The sequence below is a fragment of the Eptesicus fuscus genome, chromosome 1, assembly GCF_027574615.1.
Source record: "Eptesicus fuscus isolate TK198812 chromosome 1, DD_ASM_mEF_20220401, whole genome shotgun sequence".
In the NCBI taxonomy this organism is placed as follows: domain Eukaryota; kingdom Metazoa; phylum Chordata; class Mammalia; order Chiroptera; family Vespertilionidae; genus Eptesicus; species Eptesicus fuscus.
The window spans coordinates 15,999,011-16,022,270 of record NC_072473.1 but is presented as its reverse complement, the minus strand read 5'-3'; the positions used below and the strand labels follow the sequence as shown (position 1 = coordinate 16,022,270).

The 23,260-nt window shown below is 42.2% G+C and overlaps 1 protein-coding gene across 1 annotated transcript; it reads left to right on the top strand.

The window, feature by feature from the left end:
- Positions 1-19,735: 19,735 nt before the first annotated feature.
- On the top strand, positions 19,736-20,401 carry LOC114226695 (metallothionein-2A-like). The gene is made up of 2 exons (XM_054714982.1): positions 19,736-19,913; positions 20,391-20,401. Exons 1-2 carry the CDS (start codon positions 19,736-19,738, stop codon positions 20,399-20,401), a joined length of 189 nt encoding a protein of 62 aa, XP_054570957.1.
- The last annotated feature ends 2,859 nt before the right edge of the window (positions 20,402-23,260 follow it).

The following is a 23,260-nucleotide window of genomic DNA, read 5'->3' as shown; positions in this document are numbered from 1 at the left end:
TAGCACAGGAGTACTTGAGATCTGTTTCCACCATTCCCATCTCTCCTCAGGCTCAAACTCCTGAGTGAGACTCAGCCTTGGTGGCTAGAGGTAGGGAATAGGGAACTTTCCTGACACTGCTGTGCTCAGAGCACAGGAAGGGTACCAGGGCTAGCTGTCTGAGGGGAATGTTTGAAGAACTTGATCTCCCTCCTAGAGTTACCAGATAAAATACAGAACACCCAGTTAAATTTCAGAAAACTACCGTTTAAATACATCTCAAATATTGCAGGCAACCTTCTTATACTAAAAATGTATTTGTTGTGTATCTGAAATTCAAATTTAATTCAGCATCCTGTATTTGTTAAATCTGGACAAATCTCCTTCCCCTTCATTCTTGCCCAGGATTGAACGTATAATAAGAAAGAGTGATAGGGTGGTCTCAGTTATCCACCACTGGCAAGAAAGGGGGACAGAAGAGAAAGGATGTCCAACAGATGAGTGGATAGACAAAATGTAATATATATATATATATATATATATATATATATATATATATATATATATATATAATGGAATCTTACCCTTAAAAAGGAATGAAATTTGGCTACATAGATGAACCTTGAAAACATTATGCTAAGTGAAGTAAGCCAGACACAAAAGGACACTGTTTTATGGTTCCACTATATAAAGTACTTAGAATAGGCAAATTCATAGAGATAGAAAGGTTACCAAGGGCTGGAGGGAGGGTTAATGAGAAGCTGTACAAAGTTTCTGTTTAGGATGATTAAAAGTTCTAGAAATGGATAGTGTAGATGATTGCACAGTATTGTATATGTTCTTAACGCCACCAATTTCAAATAGTTAAAATGGTAAATTTTATGTTATGTATATTTTACCACAATAAAACAAAATGTAAAGAGAATCCCCTAGGCTCCTTGCCACTGCCTGGAGATATTTTCTCCAAGCAATTCAACCATTTATTTAGTCAGTAAAGGATAAATATCACTTGAGGGCTAGTGCATTATTTTGTAATGATTTGCATGTGGGTATATATGACTAGATCGGAAGCTCCTTGTTGTTACAAAGTCATGCTTCTTTATATCCTCTTTGGTGTAAAACACATAGTAAATGTTGAAAATTACTTATCAAAAGAATAAATGCCAAGAACCAAGATGGCGGCATAGGTAAACACATATACTTGCTGCCTCTCACAACCATATCAATATTACAACTAAAAGGCAAAACAACTACCACCCAGAACCGCGGGAAAGCTGGCTGAGAGGAAGTTCCACAACTAGAGAGGTGAAGAAAGCGCATTGAGACTGGTAAGAGGTGCGGAGGTGCGGAAAGTGCTGGCACCCAGGTGGGCTGCATTTTTAATCGGGAGGGAGATACAAGCTCCCACTTATTCTGAACTCTAGTTCCGGGTGAGACTCTGGGGGACTCAGACACATACGGGGAGAAACTGTACTGTCTGGCATTGGGACAGGAACACGAGGGTGGCTTTCCCTCTGAGGCACTCGCAGTGATCATTGTTCCTGCACAGGGGTGCAGGACGCAGAGACCCGGGGACCTCTCCAGTTCAGGGCTGACTGGCAGCCATTTCTGTTTGCTCCACCCTGGTGATTCCCAGAGATCCCACCCCACCCAATTTACAACCCCACCCAAGCTGTGTGCATCAGCTTTTGTATATGAATGGCTTGTCCTTTTTCTGCCTAAAACCTGTCAAACTGCAGCTGGGTCAGAGAGCCCTAGAGCTTCCAAAAGAAGTCCCATTGTCTGGCAGCAGCAGCATGCCTTGGCTCACAGCTAGGCCTCGTCTGGGAATTTCCAAACTCCAAACAAAGAGGAGGAATCTGCAGATGTCTCTGTAGCTCCTGCTGGATGACCCCAGACAGTGGCTGACCTTGCACCTCCTTGGGAATCCAAGAGCCAGTGTACCCAGTGGTCAGAGTGAGACCATACCAGATTACAACTCTTCACATCCATAAGAGACACACTCAAGGGGCAGACTCAGTGAGCACCAAAGCCCCACTGAAGCAAGTCCTGCCCCATAAGGGTGTCTCCTGTGCAACAGATCTTCCAGTGTAGACACAGCTGGTCATCACAGCCAATTGGCCTGGAGGTCAATTCCTCCCAGAGATACCAACAGCAATCAAGGGTTTACTACAACAAGACTGTGCAAACAGCCCACAAAGGGGTGCACCAAGAGCATCCACCTCAGGTGACTGGGGAGGTTGAGCCACTGGGCCATATAGGACACCTACCACACAAGGTCACTCTATCAACTCAAGGAGACTTAGGAGCTACCCAGTACATAGAAACAAACACAGAGAAGCAGCCAAAATGCGGAGACAAAGAAACAAGTCAAACATGAAAGAAATGGATGAAAGCAAAATACTGGATATAGAGTTCAAAACCATGGTTATAAGGTTACTCAAGAATCATCTAGAAACCTCCAAGAAATTTAGTGAGACCCTCGAGATTTGAAAAAGGACCAATCAGAAATTAAGCATACACTGACTGAAATAAAAAATAATATACAAAGATCCAACAGCAGACTAGATAATCCCAAGAATGAAGTCAAAGATTTGAAATATGAAGAAGCAAAACACACCCAACCAGGAAAGCAAAAAGAAAAATGAATCCAAAAATATGAAGATAGTGTAAGGAGCCTCTGGGACAACTTCAAGCATACCAACATCCGAATTATGGGGGTGCCAGAAGAAGAGAAAGAGCAAGATATTGAACACCTATTTGAAGAAATAATGACAGAAAACTTCCCCTACCTGGTGAAAGAAATAGACTTACAAGTCCAGGAAGTGCAGAGAACCCCAAAAAAGAGGAATCCAAAGAGGACCACACCAAAACACATCATAATTAAAATGCGAAGGGCAAAAGACAAAGAGAGAATCTTAAAAGCAGCAAGAGAAAAACATTTAGTTACCTACAAGGGAGTACCCATATGACTGTCAGCTGATTTCTCAACAGAAACTATGCAGGCTAGACGAGAGTGGCAAGAAATATTCAAAATGGTGAATAGCAAGAACCTACAACCAAGATTACTCTACCCAGCAAAGTTATCATTTAGAACTGAAGATCAGATAAAGAGCTTCACAGACAATAAAAAGCTCAAGGAGTTCATCACCACCAAACCAGTATTATATGAAATGCTGAAGGGTGTTCTCTAAGAAGAGGAAGAAAAAGAAAAAGGTAAAGATAAAAAATTAACACCAAAGTGACAACAAATACTTATCTATCAACAAGTGAACCTAAAAATCCTACCTTATAATAGAGAAACATGCAAATTGACCGCACCTCCGCTACGCCCATAGCCAATCAGAGCGAACAAGATGGAGGTTAATTTGCATATGTGGGCGCTGAGCAGCCTGGGTCCAGGAAACATCCTCTGGACCCAGGCCGCTCCTAGCCTGTAGGCACGTGCTTAGGTCCTGAGCAGCAGGGGTCCCAGAACGCCCCCTAGCCACTCAGAGCCTATGGGTGTAGGCACCAAGCAACCTGGCAGGCGGAACATCCCCGCATCGCTATAGCGGGATGTTCCGCCCTGCCCCCAGCGGCTTGCAAAGGCTCCTGCTTAAGCTGCAGTTTGGGGCCACGCCCCCAGCCAGGCACCCAGGACCGGGGGCTGCTGCTGGCCTCTGGGGTGTGCCAAGACCCTGGTGCCCGGGGTCCCTGCAAGCCCCGAGCCTGAGCGCCTGGCTGGGGGCATGGCCCCAAACCGCCACTTTGTGCAGGAGCCTTTGCAAGCAGTTTGGGGCCACGCCCCCAGCCAGGTGCCCAGGACCGGGGGCTGCCGCTGGCCTCCTGGGTTTGCCGAGACCCTGGCGGCCACTGCTGCGTGCTGCCCGGGGTCCCTGCAAGCCCCGAGCCTGAGGCCCATGGTCAGGCTGGCTGCTGGCCTCCCCAAGCCGCTTGCAAAATCTCCTGCACAAAGCGGCGGTTTGGGGCCACGCCCCCAGCCAGGCGCCCAGGACCAGGGGCTGCTGCTGGCCTCCTGGGTTTGCCGAGACCCTGGTGGCCACCGCTGCGTGCTGCCCAGGGTCCCTGCAAGCCTCGAGCCTGGGGCCCATGGTGGGGCTGGCTGCTGGCCTTGGGGCGTTTGGAGATGGGGATGTTCCCGCCCCGCCCCAGAGGCTTTCCAAGCTCCAGCACCAAGTGGCAGATTGTGTCCATGCCCCAAGCCTAGCGCCCTCCACAGGGGGATGGCTGCTGGCCTCTGGGGTGTGCGGAGACCCCGGCAGCCACCACCGGGTGGAAGGGACACACCCCTAGCCCAGTGGACACAACCCAGGGGCTGCATGAGCTGCAGAGGATACACCTTTTTAAAATTTTTTTTTTTTTTTTTTTTTTTTACAGAGAAGAGGGGAGAGGGATAGACAGTCAGAAATATCAATGAGAGAGAAACATCCATTAGCTGCCTCCTGCACACTCCCCACTGGGGATATGCCTCCAACCAAGGTACATGCCCTTAACAGGAATCAAACCAGGGACCCTTCAGTCTGCAGGCCCACGGTCTATCCACTGAGCCAAACCATTTTGAGAGTAAATACCTTTTCTGACAACTCATTGGCTAATCTCCTTGTAGGCCACCAATTGCAGTGTTCTTGGTAATTTGGGTTGTAAGAATCCAAGAAGGTAATCTAGGGTTTTTCCACCACACTCTTGAAGGAAAAATGAAGGTCCCTTGAGGGGTCCCAGATTGGAGAGACTGCAGGCTGGGCTGAGGGACAACACCCCACCCCCGCTACCCCCCACTCACCGCCGTGTACGAATTTCATGCACCGGGCCTCTAGTCAAATGAATAAAAAACCTGATGAACAGAACAGTCTGGTGAATGTAATAGAATCAGGGGCATGGAAAGGGAGCAGACTGACAATTCTCGGGGGGACGTGGTTGTGGGGGGGTCAGGAAGAGATTGGACAAAGAGCTTATACCTATGGACAAGGTCAGTGGCGGGGGAGGCCTGGAGTGGGGTGGGAACTGGGTGGAGGGGAGCTGGGGGGGGGGAGGAACATCTGTAATAATCTGAACAATAAAGATTTTTTTAAAAAGGAAAGAAAAAATAAGAATAAATGCCTTTGGCCATATATTTCTTTTCAGTCAGTGCAAACTGGCTTATGTTAGGAGCTTTCCATATATTGAATATTTTTAGCAATGACTCATTATGACTTCTGAGTGGCTATTCTGGATCAATGTTTACTATTTGAACAGATTTTAAGATATTATATTAAACTAGTTTCATAAAGTCCATGTCATACACAAAATCCCACACCCTTATTAACCTGCTTGCAGCTATCACAGTGGCCATTTACAGAGCCATAAAGAATGTACACATCACTCCAGCTTGTTTGGCTCAGTGGACAGAGCGTTGGCCTGCAGACTGAAGGGTCCCAGGTTCGATTCCAGTCTAGGGCACATGCCCAGGTTGCAGGCTCTTGTTGAGGCATGTGCAAGAGGCAACCAATCGATGTGTTTCTCTCAAATTGCTATTTCTGTCTTTCCCTTTCTCTTCCACTCTCTCTAAAAATCAATGGAAAAATATACTTGGGCGAGGATTTAAAAAAAAAAAAAGAATGTACACATCAATATCTACCAAAAGAGCTTAACAAGAACTTTGAACCTGAAAAATAATACCTACAATATTCTTGAAAATATTGATATTTTAAGTATTTAAGTAATAATTCCTCACTCCTCCATGAACCTAAAATCAGATGAAGGCTATAATAAGACACCAATGAAATAGTTGATTATATTTTGTCTTAAATTTGGCAACAGTATCCCCTAACACAACCACTGTGAATATAACTTACAAGAAGGACTTATCAAACTATATTGACAAGTAGATAAATACTAAATGAACTGTCAGAAGATTTCGTTTAAGCAGTGAGTCTCTTCCCACTTATTTCTGTTTCCATGTGCATAAAAAGAATATAAAAGTATCTGCTTCGCCAATCTCACTAAGTTGTTTAAAGAGTCAGATGGCATGTAACCGCGAACACACCTTTGAAACCTATGAAGTACTATATGATATCATGTTGACATTATGAATTTCAGGAGTGAAACTGAACTTATCCCAACTACAGACAAGGAGCTGAACTGTCAGCAAAACTTTTGCATTAAAAAAGTCCAACATGTCAAATCCTAGGGAAATTGAATTCATATTTCAGAAAATATGTTAGATTTCAGGGCAATGATTAATAGGATGGTAAATGGGACCATGTGTCTGGACCAATTCCCAGGGCTTATTCAAAAAATTCACTGAAGTAACAAACATTTGACTTGGGAGTATTTGAAGAGAGTGTTTGATGTATTCAGTAGATAAGAGATACATAATTTTCTAGAGATGAAGTAAAAACCTTCATTTCAAAAAGTGTAAAATAATGAAGTCATCAAATAAGTTGTAGACAAGCTTGTAAACTGCATAGAACAGACAGCTAGTATCTAATGAGATCTTTCTCCTTGGTAGAATCTAGATGGCATGGCAAAGGTCATGTTCATTAGAAGTCTGAATGTTCCAATTGGAAAGAATTTCTGCTACCCGAACCAAAAATCTTAACTGCTTCCTAACATAATTGTATTGCCTTGGCCTCATCAACATTCTGTTTTAGCCAACTGAACTGAGAGCCTCCCTTCTCCAATGACCTTCAAGAATATATACCAGAGGCTCCTCTTTTCTTGCAAGCATGACATGGGGATGCAAGGACAGAGTCAGAAGGAAACAGCCTGTAGAATAACAATTTGACTTGGCCAGCGTGGCTCAATGGTTGAGTGTAGACCTATGAAGCAGGAGGTCACGGTTTGATTCCCAGTCAAGGCACATTACCCGGTTGCAGGCTCAATCCCCAGTTGGGGGCATGCAGGAGGCAGTCTATCAATGATTCTCTCTCATCATTGATGTTTCTATCTATCTCTCCCTCTCCCTTCCTCTCTGAAATCAATAAAAAAAATTTTTTTTAAATAATAATTTCAACTTTGAAAAAGAAGATTACAAAGCTCTTGGACTTGCTTAATTTCTAGGCGGAAAAAGATATCTCCAGACTCTACTAAGAAAGCACACAACATGTTGTAAGAGGGTTCGAAATTATATTTGTTACCCTGAAAGACAAATAAAAAATATCAAAACAGCCCAACTTTGGATGTTCTCAGTGATTCTCCAATTTGGTTACAAAATTAAATTAATTTACTTCAAGATCCCCAGGATTAATAGATTGACTCTTAAAAAGCTCTCAAAAAAAAGCGCTCTATTACAAATTGTTATTGTTGAGACAGACTTAAAATTCATTAGGTATGTTCAGAAAACTAAGTAGAAAAATAACACTAATTGGGCTGACCCCTCCTACCTCCAGAAAGTTGTTATATATTTGACAGGTAATTAAATGGAATATACCAAAATGAGAGTGAAATCAACAGAGAAACTCTGTAGAATACAAATGGCAGAGTGGCTTATGTTTGTCTTACCTTCTTTCCACTCCCACAGAATCTTTTCCACTAAAATAAATATTTGAGCCACTGCCAAAATGAATCACTTCTCTTTGGGAATAATACATATATTTTATGTTTAGAGAGGCAATTTGGTGCTTAAAAAGATAACATGGGTTTTATTATTTGGTAGACGTGGGTCCAAATTCTGGTTTTGTCACTTACCAGCTCGTGATACTATTATTTAATCTCTCCAAGATTCAGTGGTTTTCTTTCCTGTATAAAATGGAGACAATAATATGCAAGACTGTTAGAGGAGAATAGGAAATTTTATAAATATTTATATGGCTCATTACAGTGCTAGAGCGTAGTATATTCACAATAAAAGTTTGTTGAGCTGCAAATATAGTAAGAATGTCAATCTCAGATGTTATCTCTGAAAGAGAATATCATCATCGCAAATAGCTATTATTTTCCTGAAAAGGGTGTAGTTAACTTCTATTGGAACTATTCTTAGTGCCAACAGCTTTCAAACACAGATCTCACTGCTCTTAGCATTCACACCCAACTACAAACAGATTTAATCCATATCAGCCTTCTCTTTTAAAAAGGTTATAATGGTGTCAAACATTGAAAATTTTGATTGAATAACTCAAAGGATTTCTCATCTGCTGTGATTCTGATTGGCTGAGGAAACAATAAAATAGCTACATGTCAGTTGACCTACAAAACTCATTTTTCATGCCCTAGCTGGTTTGGCTCAGTGGATAGAGCATCAGCCTGCGGACTAAAGGGTCCCAGGTTAGATTCCTGGTCAAGGGCACATGCCTGGGTTGTGGGCTCGATCCCCAGTAGGGGATGTGCTGGAGGCAGCCAATCAATGATTCTCATCATTGATGTTTCTCTCTCTCTCTCTCTCCTTCTCCCTTTCTCTCTGAAATCAATAAAGAAATATTAAAAAAAAAACTTTAAAAAAATCATTTTCCAACCAAAAAATGGTCATTTTATTTTTTAATTAAACTTATTGGGTTAACATTGATTAATAAACTCATATAGGTTTTGAGCATAAATTTCTATGATACATGATCTGTGTGTTGCTTTGTGTGCCCACCATGCAACGTCAAATAATCTCTGTCACCATATATCTGGCCCCCTTTACCCTTTACTACCTCCCACCCCCTTCCCTCTGGCCATTAGGGAAATGCAAATCCAAGCTACAATGAAATACCACCTCATACCCATTAAAATGGCTATTATCAACAAGTAACAACAAGTGTTGTCCGTGTCTATGAGTTTCAGTTTTATATCCCACACTAGAGGTCCGGTGCATGAAATTCACACACTGGGGTGGGGAGGTGTCTCTCAGCCCAGCCTGCACGCTCTCCAATCTGGGACCCCTCGGGGGATGTCCGACTGCTGGTATAGCAGGGATCGGGCCTAAGCCGGCAGTCGGACATCCCTCTCACAATCCAGGACTGCTGGCTCCCAACTACTCGCCTGCCTGCCTGCCTGCCTGATTGCCCCTAACCACTTCCGCCTGCCAGCCTGATCAATGCCTAACTGCTCCCCTGCCAGCCCAGTTGCCCCTAACCACTTCTGCCTGCCAGCCTGATCACCCCTTAACCACTCCCCTGACAGCCTGATCAATGCCTAACTACTCCCCTGCTGGCCCGGTTGCCTCCAACTGCCCTCCCCTGCTGGCCTGGTCACCCCCAACTGCCCTCTCCTGCTGGCCTGGTCCCTCCCAACTGCCTTCCCTCCCCTGCAGGCCTGGTCACCCGCAACTGCCCTTCCCTGCTGGCCTGATCACCCACAACTGCCCTCCCCTGTCAGCCATCTTGTGGCGGCCATCTTATGACCACATGGGGGCGGCTATCTTGTGCAAGGGTGTGATGGTCAATTTGCATATTACCTCTTTATTATATAGGATATGAGTGAAATCATGTGATTCTTGGCTTTTTCTGACTGACTTATTTCACTTAGCATGACATTCTCAAGGTCCATCCATGTGTCACAAATGGTAGTTTCATCCTTTCTTATGGCTGAGTGTATTGTGTATATATACCACATATTCTTTATCCAGTCCTCTATTGAAGGACACTTTGTCTCCATGTTTGGCCACCATGAATAATGTTGCAGTGAACATAGGGATGCATATTATCTTTGCAAATACATGTTTTTTTAAGTTTTTCAGGTAAATACCCAGAAGAGGGATTGCTGGTTTATATGGTAACTTTATTCTTTGAGAACCAGACTGTTTTCCATAGTGATTATACCAGTCTACATTCCCACCAGCAGTGAATGAGGGTTCCCTTTTCTCCACAACCTCTCCATCACTTGCTATTACTTGTCTTGCTGATAATAGCCATTTAACATGAGGTGGTATATCATTGTAGCTTTGATTTGCATTTCCCTAACAGCTAGTGAGGTTGAACATCTTCTCATATATCTGTTGGTCATTTGTATGTCTTCTTGGGAGAGGTGTCAGTTCAGGTCCTCCCTTAAAAAATGGACATTTAAAAAAAGAATATCTCCAAATGTTTTTAATCACATTACTCATTTTCATCCTATTAAATTTATTAAGGGACATTAGGAATAAGATTTGCAAATAAAATGAAAAAGAGATGTCAATGTTACAGTTAAGAACTTGGAGAATGCTAATGAGATTTCTTAACTCTAAAAAAAACCTTAAAGAAATAAAAATATATTTCTTAAAATCCACACAAAATAATCAAGATAAACACAGAAAAAAAAATCAAAGATTGACTCTGTATTAGAGTCCAATGAATCAGTCTTTGTGGGTTTAACAAATACACACACACACACACACACACACACACACACACACACACACATATGGCCTATTTGTGGTGATTTCCGTTTGGTTTGAGCATGGACAAATTTTCTCTACACTAAGAATGGGTTCTTTTATTCTCAGTTTCATTCAAGTAAGAGTGGACTCAACTTTTCCTTAGTATTGTGGGATACCACGCTGCGGAAATGGCTTCAAATAATGAGCACTGGGGGGTGAATGAAATGCTGCTCATGTTTACACTGGCACAAACAAAAGCCCCAGCACACAGGCAGCATTCTGTTGATCTGCTGATTTTCTCCAATATGGTTCCTGCTGAGACACAATAATAAGGGAAAATAACAAAAAGTCAGCTAAAAGATCTGTTATGGGGATAGGGGGGCACGTCCTTTAAAAATAAGACTATAATATGCTCACATAGTGCTGAAATTCACTCACACTGGTCAAAATAATTTATGAAGATGAAGTTTCAAGTCTATTCAAAATATTGCTAGAAGGAGCTCAACTGGTGCATATAAATAATAAGAGTCCAAGGGCATCAGCCAGTGTAAAGGAGATGCACATTATCTATGTCATCCTCTTCTCCCCACCCTTCTTACCCACCATCCAACTCAAAGGTAGTGTTGGAGGCAGCTAATAGTAGGTCATGTGGCCAGAAATGGACACAGTTGATAATGGGTAAACTGTAGAGTAATTTCATGATCTGTGAGCTTCACCACTATGCCCCCCACACACTTTAATGAAACAATAACAATTTTTATTAATTTATGAGATTTCCTATCAGAAGACTGAAATCAATATCATGTATCTAACTGGCCTTCCCATTCCAGGGAATATTAATTTTATATGCAAATTTATCAAAGATTAAATGCCATAAACTTCAGAAAAAGGGAATCCCATAATCTGGGATTCCCTTAATTAGTTGTAATGTTCTGCATGTCTATAGATACTCTTACATCAGATCCTCAAAATCCGTTACCATAATGGAAGGCATGGTGGATGTTGCAGTGATTTGTTCTGATATCTTAGTAATAAATCAACAGCATTTCTGCATGTCATGGTGTTCATAGGTATATTACAAAAAGAAACCTAGGCATAGGGAAATGGCTGTCTTAAACCACATATTGTTAGGAGATGGAATAAGAATAAAAGCAACACAAAAAGCCATATAATGACTTTAATGGCACTCAGACAGCTTGGTCTCTGCTGGATGCCACTGGCCTCCCTCTCAACAGCCTATTCATACTTCTGACAATACTGGTAACATCACTTTTACTGACAATTTTCAATTTGCTGTGACTCTTTGGACCAATTCTACCACCCAATGACTGCAATTGAAGAATTGGAACAAAGGTAAGTTAATGGCTCAAAATAATTTTTTAAATTTATATTTAAGTTCTTCTTCCTCTATCACCATGACTCTCCGCCCCCCTTCCCCAATTCCTATCTTCTTTTCTGTATTTGTGCATTCGGTGGAAGAAAGGATAAAGAGAAATGGAAGAATTGAAAGGAGGACAGAAATTCAGTAACAATTCTTGGTGCTTAAGACCCTATAACAGAACCTGTGCTATCATTCCACCAAAGACATGAAGGTTGAAAGAGACCAAAAAATAATTTGTCAGTTAGACCTCATTGGGGAACAGTCTTGACCTTAGATGATAGAATTTGTTTTTTTAATATCTTTTTATTTATTTCAGAGAGGAAAAGAGAGAAACATCAATGATGAAAGAGAATCATTGATCGGCTGCCACCTGCACGCCCCCCACTGGGGATCGAGCCAGCAACCATGGCATGTGCCCTGACCAGGAATTGAACCATGACCTCCTGGTTCATAGGTCAATGCTCAACCACTGAGCCATGCTGGCTGGGCTAGATGATAGAGTCTAAATTCAAATACTCCTAGATAGAAAAGCAATGAAACCTAAAGGAAATGGATTTTCGTAAGGATTATAATAAGTGGATTAATTAGAAATCTTTCAGTTGTGATTGACATAAATTTAATACAAGATGACAAAAATAAATGGAGTTTTTAAATTATATAATTAAAAAGCCCAGGGAGAGTCTAGCTTCAGTAATGGTTTCAACCAGGGCTCAAACAATGTCTTTAGAACTCCCTCTCTCTATCTCTCCATTCTTCAACTCTATTATTCTGTCTTTCATCCCAATAGTGAAATTGTCCCACTAAAAGAAAAAAGCAAGTTTCACCTTCTCAATACTTTCCATTAAAGCAGCCAGGTTTGAGTTCCACTGTTCAGGATGAGATCACATACCAAGCCCTCTAGTGAGATAAAGTGTAATGAGGAGGGGGATATTGACCCAACCCAAACTTCATGGATTGAGAGTTTTCCAAAAAAAAATTAAAATGCTATTCCCCCAACGGAGAGGAATTGACACAGGGCAGACAAAGCAAAAGATATCTACCACATTAGGGCTACTTGCTAAAGGAGAAAATATAATATTGATATGTACAGTTTGGTTAATATAACAGAAATTGCTTCCCCCAATATGCTTTTTCTCTTTCTTTGTTTCAGTAATACATTCCACAAGTTTGATCTGGTACACTACCACCCTTACAGCTAGGTGTAGCTGTTTGACTAAGTTTAGGCTGGGATGTGACAGGAAGTCATGTGCAACTTTCAGATCATCTCAAAGATAAAAATGTTTTCAGGAACTTCTCCTTTCTCCCTTTTGCTGAGAAATAGCCATAACTACCCTGCCACCTTGGACCAAGATCCAGAAGCCACATGTTGAAGATGGCAAAGTTGCCCCACTAGCCTGGGTCACTGAATGACCTAGTAAAGCAGAAATGTTTGTTCAACCTAAACTACCCCATCTACCTTTGGATTTTCACCCGAAATAAGCACCTTAACCATCTATTTTATATGTCTTATCTATATAACTTTATTTTGGGTTGTGTTTAACATATACCTTAATCAATATATTAAGATTCATTATGGCCAAGTTCTAAAGAAAAATGTTCAAAAGTTTTTGTTGCTGTTTTCATTTATTTTTATTGTTGAAAGTATTACAGATGTCTCCTTTGTTTGTTTTTATCCCCATTGACTCCACTCATTAAATTCTCAGGAGAAATGTAATGAGCAGGAGACTCAGATGTTTTGAATTGGAAAGGAATTCACAATTCCTAAGATTCATGCAATCAACTTTACAGTTGAGGAAACCGAGATTTAGAAAGGTAAATTAATTTCCTATGTTTTACACAACTTAAGCCAACTCCCCAAAAATGCTTCACTGCATTGTGCAGGCCTCTTGACATGAACCCTAAATCATAGGGCAATTTCAGAACCTCAGAGACAAGAGCTTTAGGGCTTTTGAATCAGGACATTGCCTGATAGTAAGAGCTCAACATATGAAGATCACGACAAGCAGCTTCTGGATGTAAGAAAGTCACAGCTAGTCCAAAGAGCTCTCCATAAATGTTGGCTCAGTTCCAAAATAGTCCCCTTGTGCTTTTCCTCCAAAATATACCCTGAAAAAATCTAGGTAGACAAAAAAAATTTTTATTATATTTTATTGATTTCAGAGAAGAAGGGAGAAGGAGAGATAGAAACATCAATGATGACAATCATTGATTGGCTGCCTTCTGCACGCCCCCTACTGGGGATCAAGCCCACAACCCGGGCATGTGCCCTTGACCGGAATCAAACCTGGGACCCTTCAGTCCACAGGCCAATGCTCTATCCACTGAGCCAAACCAGCTAGGGTAGTACACAAAACTTTTGAAACATAGAGGATAGATATATTCTTAACGGCATTAGAGATAGCAAGAACTTGGTTAAAACCTTGGATTTCTTTTCTGCCACACACTCCTGATAAAAACTTGGCTACAGATCGAATGTTTGTGTCTACCCACAAAGTTCATATGTTGAAACCTAATGCTCAATGTGATGGTATTTGCAGGTGGGACCTTTGGGAAGTGACTAGGTCATGAGGGCAGAACCTTCAGGAATAGGATTAGAACCCTAATAAAAGAGACCCTGGTCCCTTTCACCTCAGGAGAACACAATGAGAACATGGCCATTTATGAGCCCAGAGGTGGGCTCTTACCACACACTGAATCTGCCAGCCCCTTAATCTTGGACATTCCTGCCTCCAGAACTATAAAAATTAAGTGTTTGTTGTTTAAGCCACCCAGTCTATGGTATTCTTGGTATAGCAGTCCAAACTAAGACAAACTCACACAGCTCAAACAAAAATCCTCTAGAATTGCACACTCAGTTCACCACTGCCAACCAACCACCTCAAAACTCAGAGGCTTATTCTTTCCAACAATTCTGCAGGTCGACTAGGCGGTTCTTCTGCTATCTCTGGTAGACTCAATCACGTACCTGTACTTGGCTTGCACATCAACTGGGGCTGGGCTCAGCTGGGACAGATGGCATAGCCAAGCCTCTCTTTCTACATGGCCCTTATTCATGAAATGGTAATCCCAGGGCAGTGTTGAAAAAGGGCAAAGACTCTGGAACTTGCACATCTGTTGGTCAAAGCAAGTAACATGGCCAACCCAGAGTAAAGAGGTAGGGCAACTCCACTTTTTGATGGGATGAACTGCAAAACAGGGTGACCATCTTTTTCATTTCACCACAAACACTCTGATCCAGGCTCAGACATCTCATTTTCGATCATTTACACCTAATGAAAATGACACCACTGAAATGAAAACACCCTAGACCTGCACACCTAAATCTTTCAGCTATACCAAACTGAAATTTTTCCAGAGAGAAACTGTGGTACTTGCCTTATTGTGATCAACAAATACATTAATAACCTTCCTGAATAAGATGCCACATTAGGAATTATACTGAATAGTTATCACCATCAGTCATTTCCAAGATGATAATAAACTCAGGATTGCCAATACTCAATGCCACAAAAGGGAGTACTTTTCTATCAAACATTTTTTAAAATTTTTTTATTGATTTCAGAGAGGAAGGGAGAGGGAGAGAGAGATAGAAACATCAATGATGACAGAATCGTTGGTCGGCTACCTCCTACATGCCCCCACTGGGGATGGAGCCTGCAAGCCAGGATTATGCCCTTGATCAGAATCAAACCCGGGACCCTTCAGGCTAGGGCTTTTCCTTTTTTTAAAAATATATTTTATTGATTGTTTTACAGAGAGGAAGAGAGAGAGACAGAGAGTCAGAAACATCGATGAGAGAGAAACATCGATCAGCTGCCTCCTGCACACCCCCTACTGGGGATGTGCCGCAACCAAGGTACATGCCCTTGACCGGAATCGAACCCGGGACCTTTCAGTCCACAAGCTGATGCTCTATCCACTGAGCCAAACCAGTTTCGGCAGGCTAGGGCTTTTCTATCAAATTTAAGATTTAAATGTTAAAAGATATAGGAATAGGAAATATGGGTGCAGCTTTTTAAAATAATCTTTATGTGAAGCTCTTTTTAAGCATGACCCACAGGTAGAAACCATCAATGAAAAAAATGATAGATTTGAATATATGTGAATTTAAGACCCTGTATGACAAATGAATATATCATATCAAACAAATAATAAAAATAACAGGTACTTACAGTGTTTACTAAGTACCAAGTACTATTCTAAGTAATTTGTATATTTTTTCCTTTCTTTATTGATTAAGGTATTACATATGTGTCCTTATCCCCCCATTGACACACACACACCCCCCACTCATGCCCTCACCCTGCTGGTGTCTTTGTCCACTGTATATTTTAATTCATTTGACCCTTATGAGGTAGGGTCCTATGAGATAGACAGTACTATTTCCCCCATTTTTAAATGAGAAAACTAAGGCACAGAATGGTTATGTAAGATACCAAGGTCAGGTAGTAAGTAGCACTGCTCCAGGGTCTAAAGAAAACCTGGAAAACATGGCTTCATATGACAAAGGCTTAATATTATTGATACTAGAGGCCCAGTGCATGATTGAATCACCCAGTCTATAATATTCTTGGAATAGCAGTCCAAACTAAGACAAACTCACACAGCTCAAAAAAAAATCCTCTAGAATTGCACACTCAGTTCACCACTGCCAACCAACCACCTCAAAACTCAGAGGTCCCCTACACGCTTTCGCTTTTCACGGTGGAGCTGGGTGCCTGTTTGCTGGTGCAGACAGGCACCCAGCTCCCACACTTTTGATGGTCCGCGGCAGCAGGGGGCTGCGCCTCTCAACGACCGCTGAGGGGGGCTGCCGTGGACACCTGGCTACCCTGCCGTTGAGAGGCGCAGCTGGGTGTCTGCGGCAGGCCCCCTCAGCGGCCGCAGATCTGGCCGTTGAGAGGCACGGGGGGCGGGAGTCTCGCCCCCTGCGCCTCTCAACAGCAGGGTAGGCCCCCTCAGTGGCAGCGGATCCGTGCCTCTCAATGGCCGGGTAGGCCACCCCGAGTCCTGCCCCCCAGCCTCCCGCCGCCCAATCGTGGGCGTAGCGGAATGATGGTAATTTACATGTTACTCTATTATTAGATAGGATGTTAAGAACTCTTGCAAATAAAAAAGAAAAAAAATACATTATTTTCTATGGACAAAAGCTAGGACAGACAGTTCACAAAAGGGAAGTGTAAATGGCCTATAAAATATGAAAAATGTTCTTCCTCACTAGGAGCCATGAGAACTCTAACGAGATACCATTTGTCTCCTGGCCAATGTAGCAAACACAGCAAAAAATGATATTATATATATACATATATATACACACATACACATACACACACACACACACACACACACACACACACACACACAAACACACTGAGTGGCCAGATTATTATGATCTCTGAACGCATAATAGTCTGGCCACTCAGTGTATATCCTATATAATAAAAGGCTAATATGCAAATTGTCCCCTCAACCAGGAGTTCGACCAGTAGGCAGCCGGCCAACCGCCCATGTCCCCTCCCACTGGCCAGGCTGGCCAGACCCCACCTATGCATGAATTCATGCACCGGGCCCCCTACACACACACACACACACACACACACACACACGCACGCACATTGAGTGGCCAGATTATTATGCATTCAGAGATCATAATAATCTGGCCACTAAGTGTATATATATATATATTATATTTTTTATTGATTTCAGAGAGAAAGGGAGAGGGAGAGGGAGATAGAAACATTAACGATGAGAGAGAATCATTGATTGACTGCCTCCTGCACACCCCACACTGAGGATCGAGCCGGCAACCTGGGCATGTGCCCTGACCAGGAATCGAACCATGACCTCCTGGTTCATAGGTTGATGCTCAACCACTGAGCCACGCTGGCCAGGCAATACCCGTGTATATTAGTATATTATCTCCTTGCTGGTATGTAGGTAAATTAATAAAAATCCCCTGGCAGCCAAAACCGGTTTGGCTCAGTGGATAGAGCGTCAGCCTGCAGACTGAAGGGTCCCAGGTTCAATTCCGGTCAAGGGCATGTATCTTGGTTGTGGGCACATCCCCAGTAGGGGGTGTGCATGAGGCAGCTGACCAATGTTTCTCTCTCATCGATGTTTCTAGCTCTCTATCCCTCTCCCTTCCTCTATGTAAAAATCAATAAAAATATATTTTTTTTAAAATTCCCTAGCAGATAATCTGGAGATATATATATATCTCCCCCCAACCATTCAAATATGCATGTGGTTTGATTCAACAATTTTACTTCCAGTAACTTTTGCAAAGAAATAATCAGACAAGTACATAGAAATTTATGTAGCACTGTTCATATTTACTAAAGATGGGAAAAGTAAAAGAATGATTAAATATGCTATGGTTCTTCCATAAATGGAACACTGTTTAGCTTTTTAAAATGATAGATTATATATTCTCTCTAAGTCATGGAGTTTTTAAATAACTTTATAATGTTATACTTTAGTTTTTATATAAGTCTTCATATATTTTATGTATCACTTCTATAATCCTAAATAAAACCAATTACCTCATTTCTACACGTTTAGAGCACTGAAACTCTTCCCAAACCCTAAAATGATTCCTTCCAGAAAACCTACAAGCAGGAAGACTTTTCCGTTCCCCATCTCAGAGAACACCTATGTGATCGAATTTGCTAGAAACATGAGGAAAACATTCACTGTTACACAGTCAGGGCTATCTGATGCTCAGAACTACCCAGGGGTCATTGTCTCATGGCCTCCAACACCATATCCCCTACCTGTTCAGCTTTTGAATCACTAGTCACCTGAGAGCTCAAAATGACGGCAGAGATGACAAATCACAGCTCTCCGAAGCTCATCGGCCTATCCCATCCAAGGTGGAAAAAACAGCCCAGTAATATATACATTCAAATGAGTTTGAGGAGAGAGGATGAGAGCCCAGGAAAATCACTTCATAAGTGCAGGCAATTAACAGTCAATGCATCACCAGCCTTCTTAAGCAAAAGTGTCACATGCTCAGAGCCGGGGACAATCAGAAGCTGCAGAATGTCCTCGCCTGCTGACTGATGAAAATGACTGACGCTGGGGTGCCATCTGGAAAATCAATTATTCACATCTACTAGGCAACTGCCCCCTACACACCAAGCAGCGGCAGGTCGCGGGAAGGGAGGTTGTTGCGGTTTGTTGTTAACATGCACTATCCATTTCTCTGGCCGTGGAGCGCAGCGATAGCAAAATCAATAGACTGCTCCAAACTCCGAAACAGCGGAATGGGGCACCGACCGCATCCCAAGCACCTGGAAACCTCCTGACAACGCTATCCCAGACAAATGACAAGGGGGAAGATTTCTCATCCCATCTTCAACATTTTCCATATTCTGTCTTCCCCGTTTCCCACAGTAATAAGAAGGAGAACCCAAAGTTTTGTGTATTCCTACTGATTTGATCACTTTGGCAGAAAGCTGGAAAATAGGTATTCGCTTTTAAAGGCTTCTCAGCTGTTTGTTTGTTTTTCTTATTCATCACTTGCCTTATGTCCTAGTGGCCAAAAAGCCATCTTTTGGTATGTGGAGTTGTCTTTTTAAAAAATATATATTTTTTATTGATTTCAGAGACGGAGAGGGAGAGGGAGAGGGAGAGGGAGAGGGAGAGGGAGAGGGAGAGGGAGAGGGAGAGGGAGAGGGAGAGGGAGAGGGAGAGAAACATCAAGGATGAGAATCACTGATAGGCTGCCTCCTGCATGCCCCCTACTGGGGACTGAGCCCACAACCTGGGCATGTGCCCTAACCGGGAATCAAACCGTGACCTCCTGGTTCATAGGTTGATGCTCAACCACTGAGCCACGCCAGCCAGGCTGGAGATGTCATTTTAATGGGCAGGACCTAATAAGGTGAAGACGTTCAGAAAATTCATTTCAGCATTTGCCAAGCATTGGGAAATAAAGATAATATAGAGCTTGCTTTGTCAAGTCATTTATGTTGAAAATGTATTTTAAGAAAATATTTATCTGTATGCCTCTAATGTCTACTGCTCTTTGTAAATAAAAGTTACAGACCACGCCTCCTTGAAGTCCTACCAATCTGTTTTGCAGCTGTCCTGGACCCCAGCCACTGCTTTAGCTTATCATGGATCCCAACTGCTCCTGTGCTCCTGGTGGCTCCTGCACCTGCGCAGGCTCCTGCAAATACATAGACTACAAATGCACCTCCTACAAGAAGAGCTGCAGCTCCTGCTGCCCCATGGACTTTGCCAAGTGCGCCCAGGGCTGCGTCTATAAAGGAACATCAGACAAGTGCAGCTGCTGTATGTGATGTGGGGAAGGTCCTCCTCTCCGATGTAATAGACCGACATGTTCAAACCTGCGTTTTTTTTTTGTACAACCCTGATCCTTTTGCTATATTCCCTTTTTTTATCTATAACATACATGAATAATAATTAAAGTTGTTGGCTTTCAAAAAAAGTTATAGACGTGTGGGGATGCAAAATGGTGCATACATCCCAAAGTTTGGCAACACCGTTTCTCTCCTCCCCTCCCCAATTTCCTATCAGTGCTTCCCAATGGCTAAATCCAACAGGCCAACTAGAAAGGAAGCTTGAGTGATGTAGTAGGCCTTGCTGGACAGCCTCCAAAAATCCAGTCCTGGCAGAGAGGGACAGAGAATAAACCCTAGAAAGAGTGAAATGGAGAGAGCACGTGGACGCCATTATTTACTAAAGTCGTGTAGTTTGACATCTTCTAAAATCCCTGATATGTAAACAGTCTATGAATCTGCCCAATAGTCAACTTTTGAAGCCCCCCTCCATGTTCCCTAGGAACCACACTTTCACATAAAATAATTCACATTTCCTCAAGAATGCAATTACCTTCAGCCATTGGGCTAAAACCAGTTTTCATCTAGCTAAATTTAATTTTACCCAGTCAATGGAATGCTCAACATCCTTAGGCAAGCAGAACTTTTTTAGAAAAATTCTCAGTTGCCTAGAAAAACTTTGACTAAGATGCTTACTAGGAAAAGGAATAAGTGTATCACTAAATCCTGGCTTTATCAGTTAAAACGTTAAAGATCCTAACCCAGCCGGCATGGCTCAGTGGTTGAGCATTGGGCTATGAGCCAGGGTACTGTTCGATTTCCCGTCAGGGCACATGCCCAGGTTGTGGGTTTGATCCCCAGTGTGGAGCGTGCAGGAGGCAGCTAATCAGTTATTCTCTTTCATCATTGATCTCTCTCTCTCTATCTATCTATCTATCTATCTATCTATCTCTATCTCTATCTCTCCCTCTCTCTCTCTCCCTCTCTCTGAAATAAATAAAATATATATGTATTTTAAGTTAAAGATCCTAGAGATTTGTTCTAGAAAAGGATTCATCCATCTGATAGGGTTTTCTTCCTCCTCTACCATGTCAGGATATAGAAAAATAAATATAGATATGAATAAAAGATAGACATGAAGCGGAAATAATCTGAAATCCTCCTTCAATGTTTAAATTTTATTTTTCACTCTGCATGTACTAGTAACATGTGTCTTGACTGACTCCAGAACTCTGTAAGGGGCTCTAAGTCCATATATATTTATAAAAAGTTCCAGAACTAAAACACACAAACTACACGAAAAACTGGGTCACTTAAAGATAAACACAGTCTCTTTTCAGCCCTTAGAGCATGGCTTAAGACTTATGAGACCTGCCTTACTTTGATATTTTTTCCACAGTCCACCAAGTGACACTCTTTATTCTTCCCTTAAACTCAGAAAACTTTTATCTCTGTGTATGTTTGCTGCTGCAAGGGGAATAAAAACCACTCTTCAATATTAGAAAGAGAACTATAAAGGGAGGCAAGCCAAGCACAGCCTTCAGCAGTATAACCTCTGCTGTGCACCTAAGTTCACAAACTCTATTCAGCGAGGCACGGGGGTTGCCACCCAACAAATCATAAGCCCTGCAGCTCCCTCACTGAAGTCTCAGTAGTGGTCTTGTCCAGGCAACTCCTTGAGAGGGTGTAAGTGATACTGAGGCTCTTCTCTCTCTGTCAAAACCCTAATGCTCTATGTCCATCAGGCGTTGAGTTGTTAGACTTGATGCTTAAGTATAACAATGTATTAGGCAGATCATCTGGGGCTCGCAAATTGAAAGGAAAGGGCTAAGTGGTACATGGATTGCTGACACCCTTCCAATTTGGGGTCTTCTTCCAATTGAAAGACTGCCAGATTCTAAGTCAAGGAAATACAGCCAGACAACCAGTGGCTGGGTTTGAGCCATAATTATTTTCTGAATACTCCCCTATAAGGTGATTGACCACCTGGTTAATTTGCCTCATAGTGTGAAGGTAGAGGCCCTCTGGTAGTGTTCAAAGTGCTACACTAAGCAGAGTCTCAGTGTGACACAAAAGTAAGTAGTTCTGCCCTAGCTGGTTTGGCTCAGTGGATAGAGCGTCAGCCTGCAGACTGAAGGGTCCCAATTCCAGTCGAGAGCATATGCCAGAGTTGCCGGCTAGATCCCCAGTAGGGGGCATGCAGGAGGCAGCCTATCAATGATTCTCCGTCGTCATTGATGTTTCTATCTCTCTCTCTCCCTCTCCCTTCCTATCTGAAATCAAGAAAAATATATTATAAAAAAAAAAAAAGAGTAACAAGTTCTGACCCACCTTCAAGGCCTGAGGCAAAAGTACAAAACAGACTCTTCTTAGAAACATTTCCTTCTTTCTAAATCACTTTTCCTTCCACCTCTGTTCCCTATCATGTGTTCATAAAAAGTCGTCCTTTTTCTTTGGTTTCCTAATCTGCCCTAATAATCTATGCTTCTCCAAAGCCCCAATCTGCAGGACACCCATGAGTGGCTATCCTTCCCCCAAAGAGTCACTCAATCCAAAAGTTATTTCTCCCTTCCTAACACCCCATAAGATGTGGTTGATAGGTAAACAATATTCTCAAGAAATATCTGAATTTTGAGATGGAAATTCTTTTTTAAAATATATTTTTATTGATTTCAGAGAGGAAGGGAGAGAGAGAGAGAAACATTGAGAGAGAATCATTGATCGGCTGCCTCCTGCACACCCCCCACTGAGGATTGAGCCTGCAACCCAGGCATGTGCCCTGACCAGGAATGGAACCATGACCTTCTGGTCGAGGCTCAACCACTGAACCATGCTGGCCGGGCAAGAGATGGAAATTCTTAAACCCAAATAATATCACAATCAAAGAAAAAAAACTAGGAAATGGACTTCTCCATTTTCAATTAACTTTGCCTCCTTAACCTGTCCAGAGTGAAGACAGCAGAGGGGCAGGGAACTGTCCATCATTTCAGACTTCCTTTCCCAAAGGGAAAAATTACTTCCTGTCTGGCCTCCTCCAGGAGGAGGGAATGAAGGAAGGAACACCTCTTCCTCCTTCTGGAAATCACTACCTACTTTCTGATGCCCCATTTCTACTTTACCAATAAGGTTTTTAAAGAGGTCATTAAATCTATTTTGACAATTTATATTAAAATATCCCTTTTGGAAATAAGTTTATCAAATGTTTATCACAGATCCCTAACCTCCAAATTTATGTCACTAATTACATAATTTTAAATTACTATTTTTTAATTAACCTCTCTAACTTGGGGAATCTTAACTCTTATAATTATCCTAGCTTTCAGATTACTCCAGGTAATC

Excerpts from the sequence above, each read along its gene's own strand:
- LOC114226695 (XM_054714982.1), top strand. The coding sequence starts at position 19,736 with ATGGATCCCAACTGCTCCTGTGCTCCTGGTGGCTCCTGCACCTGCGCA.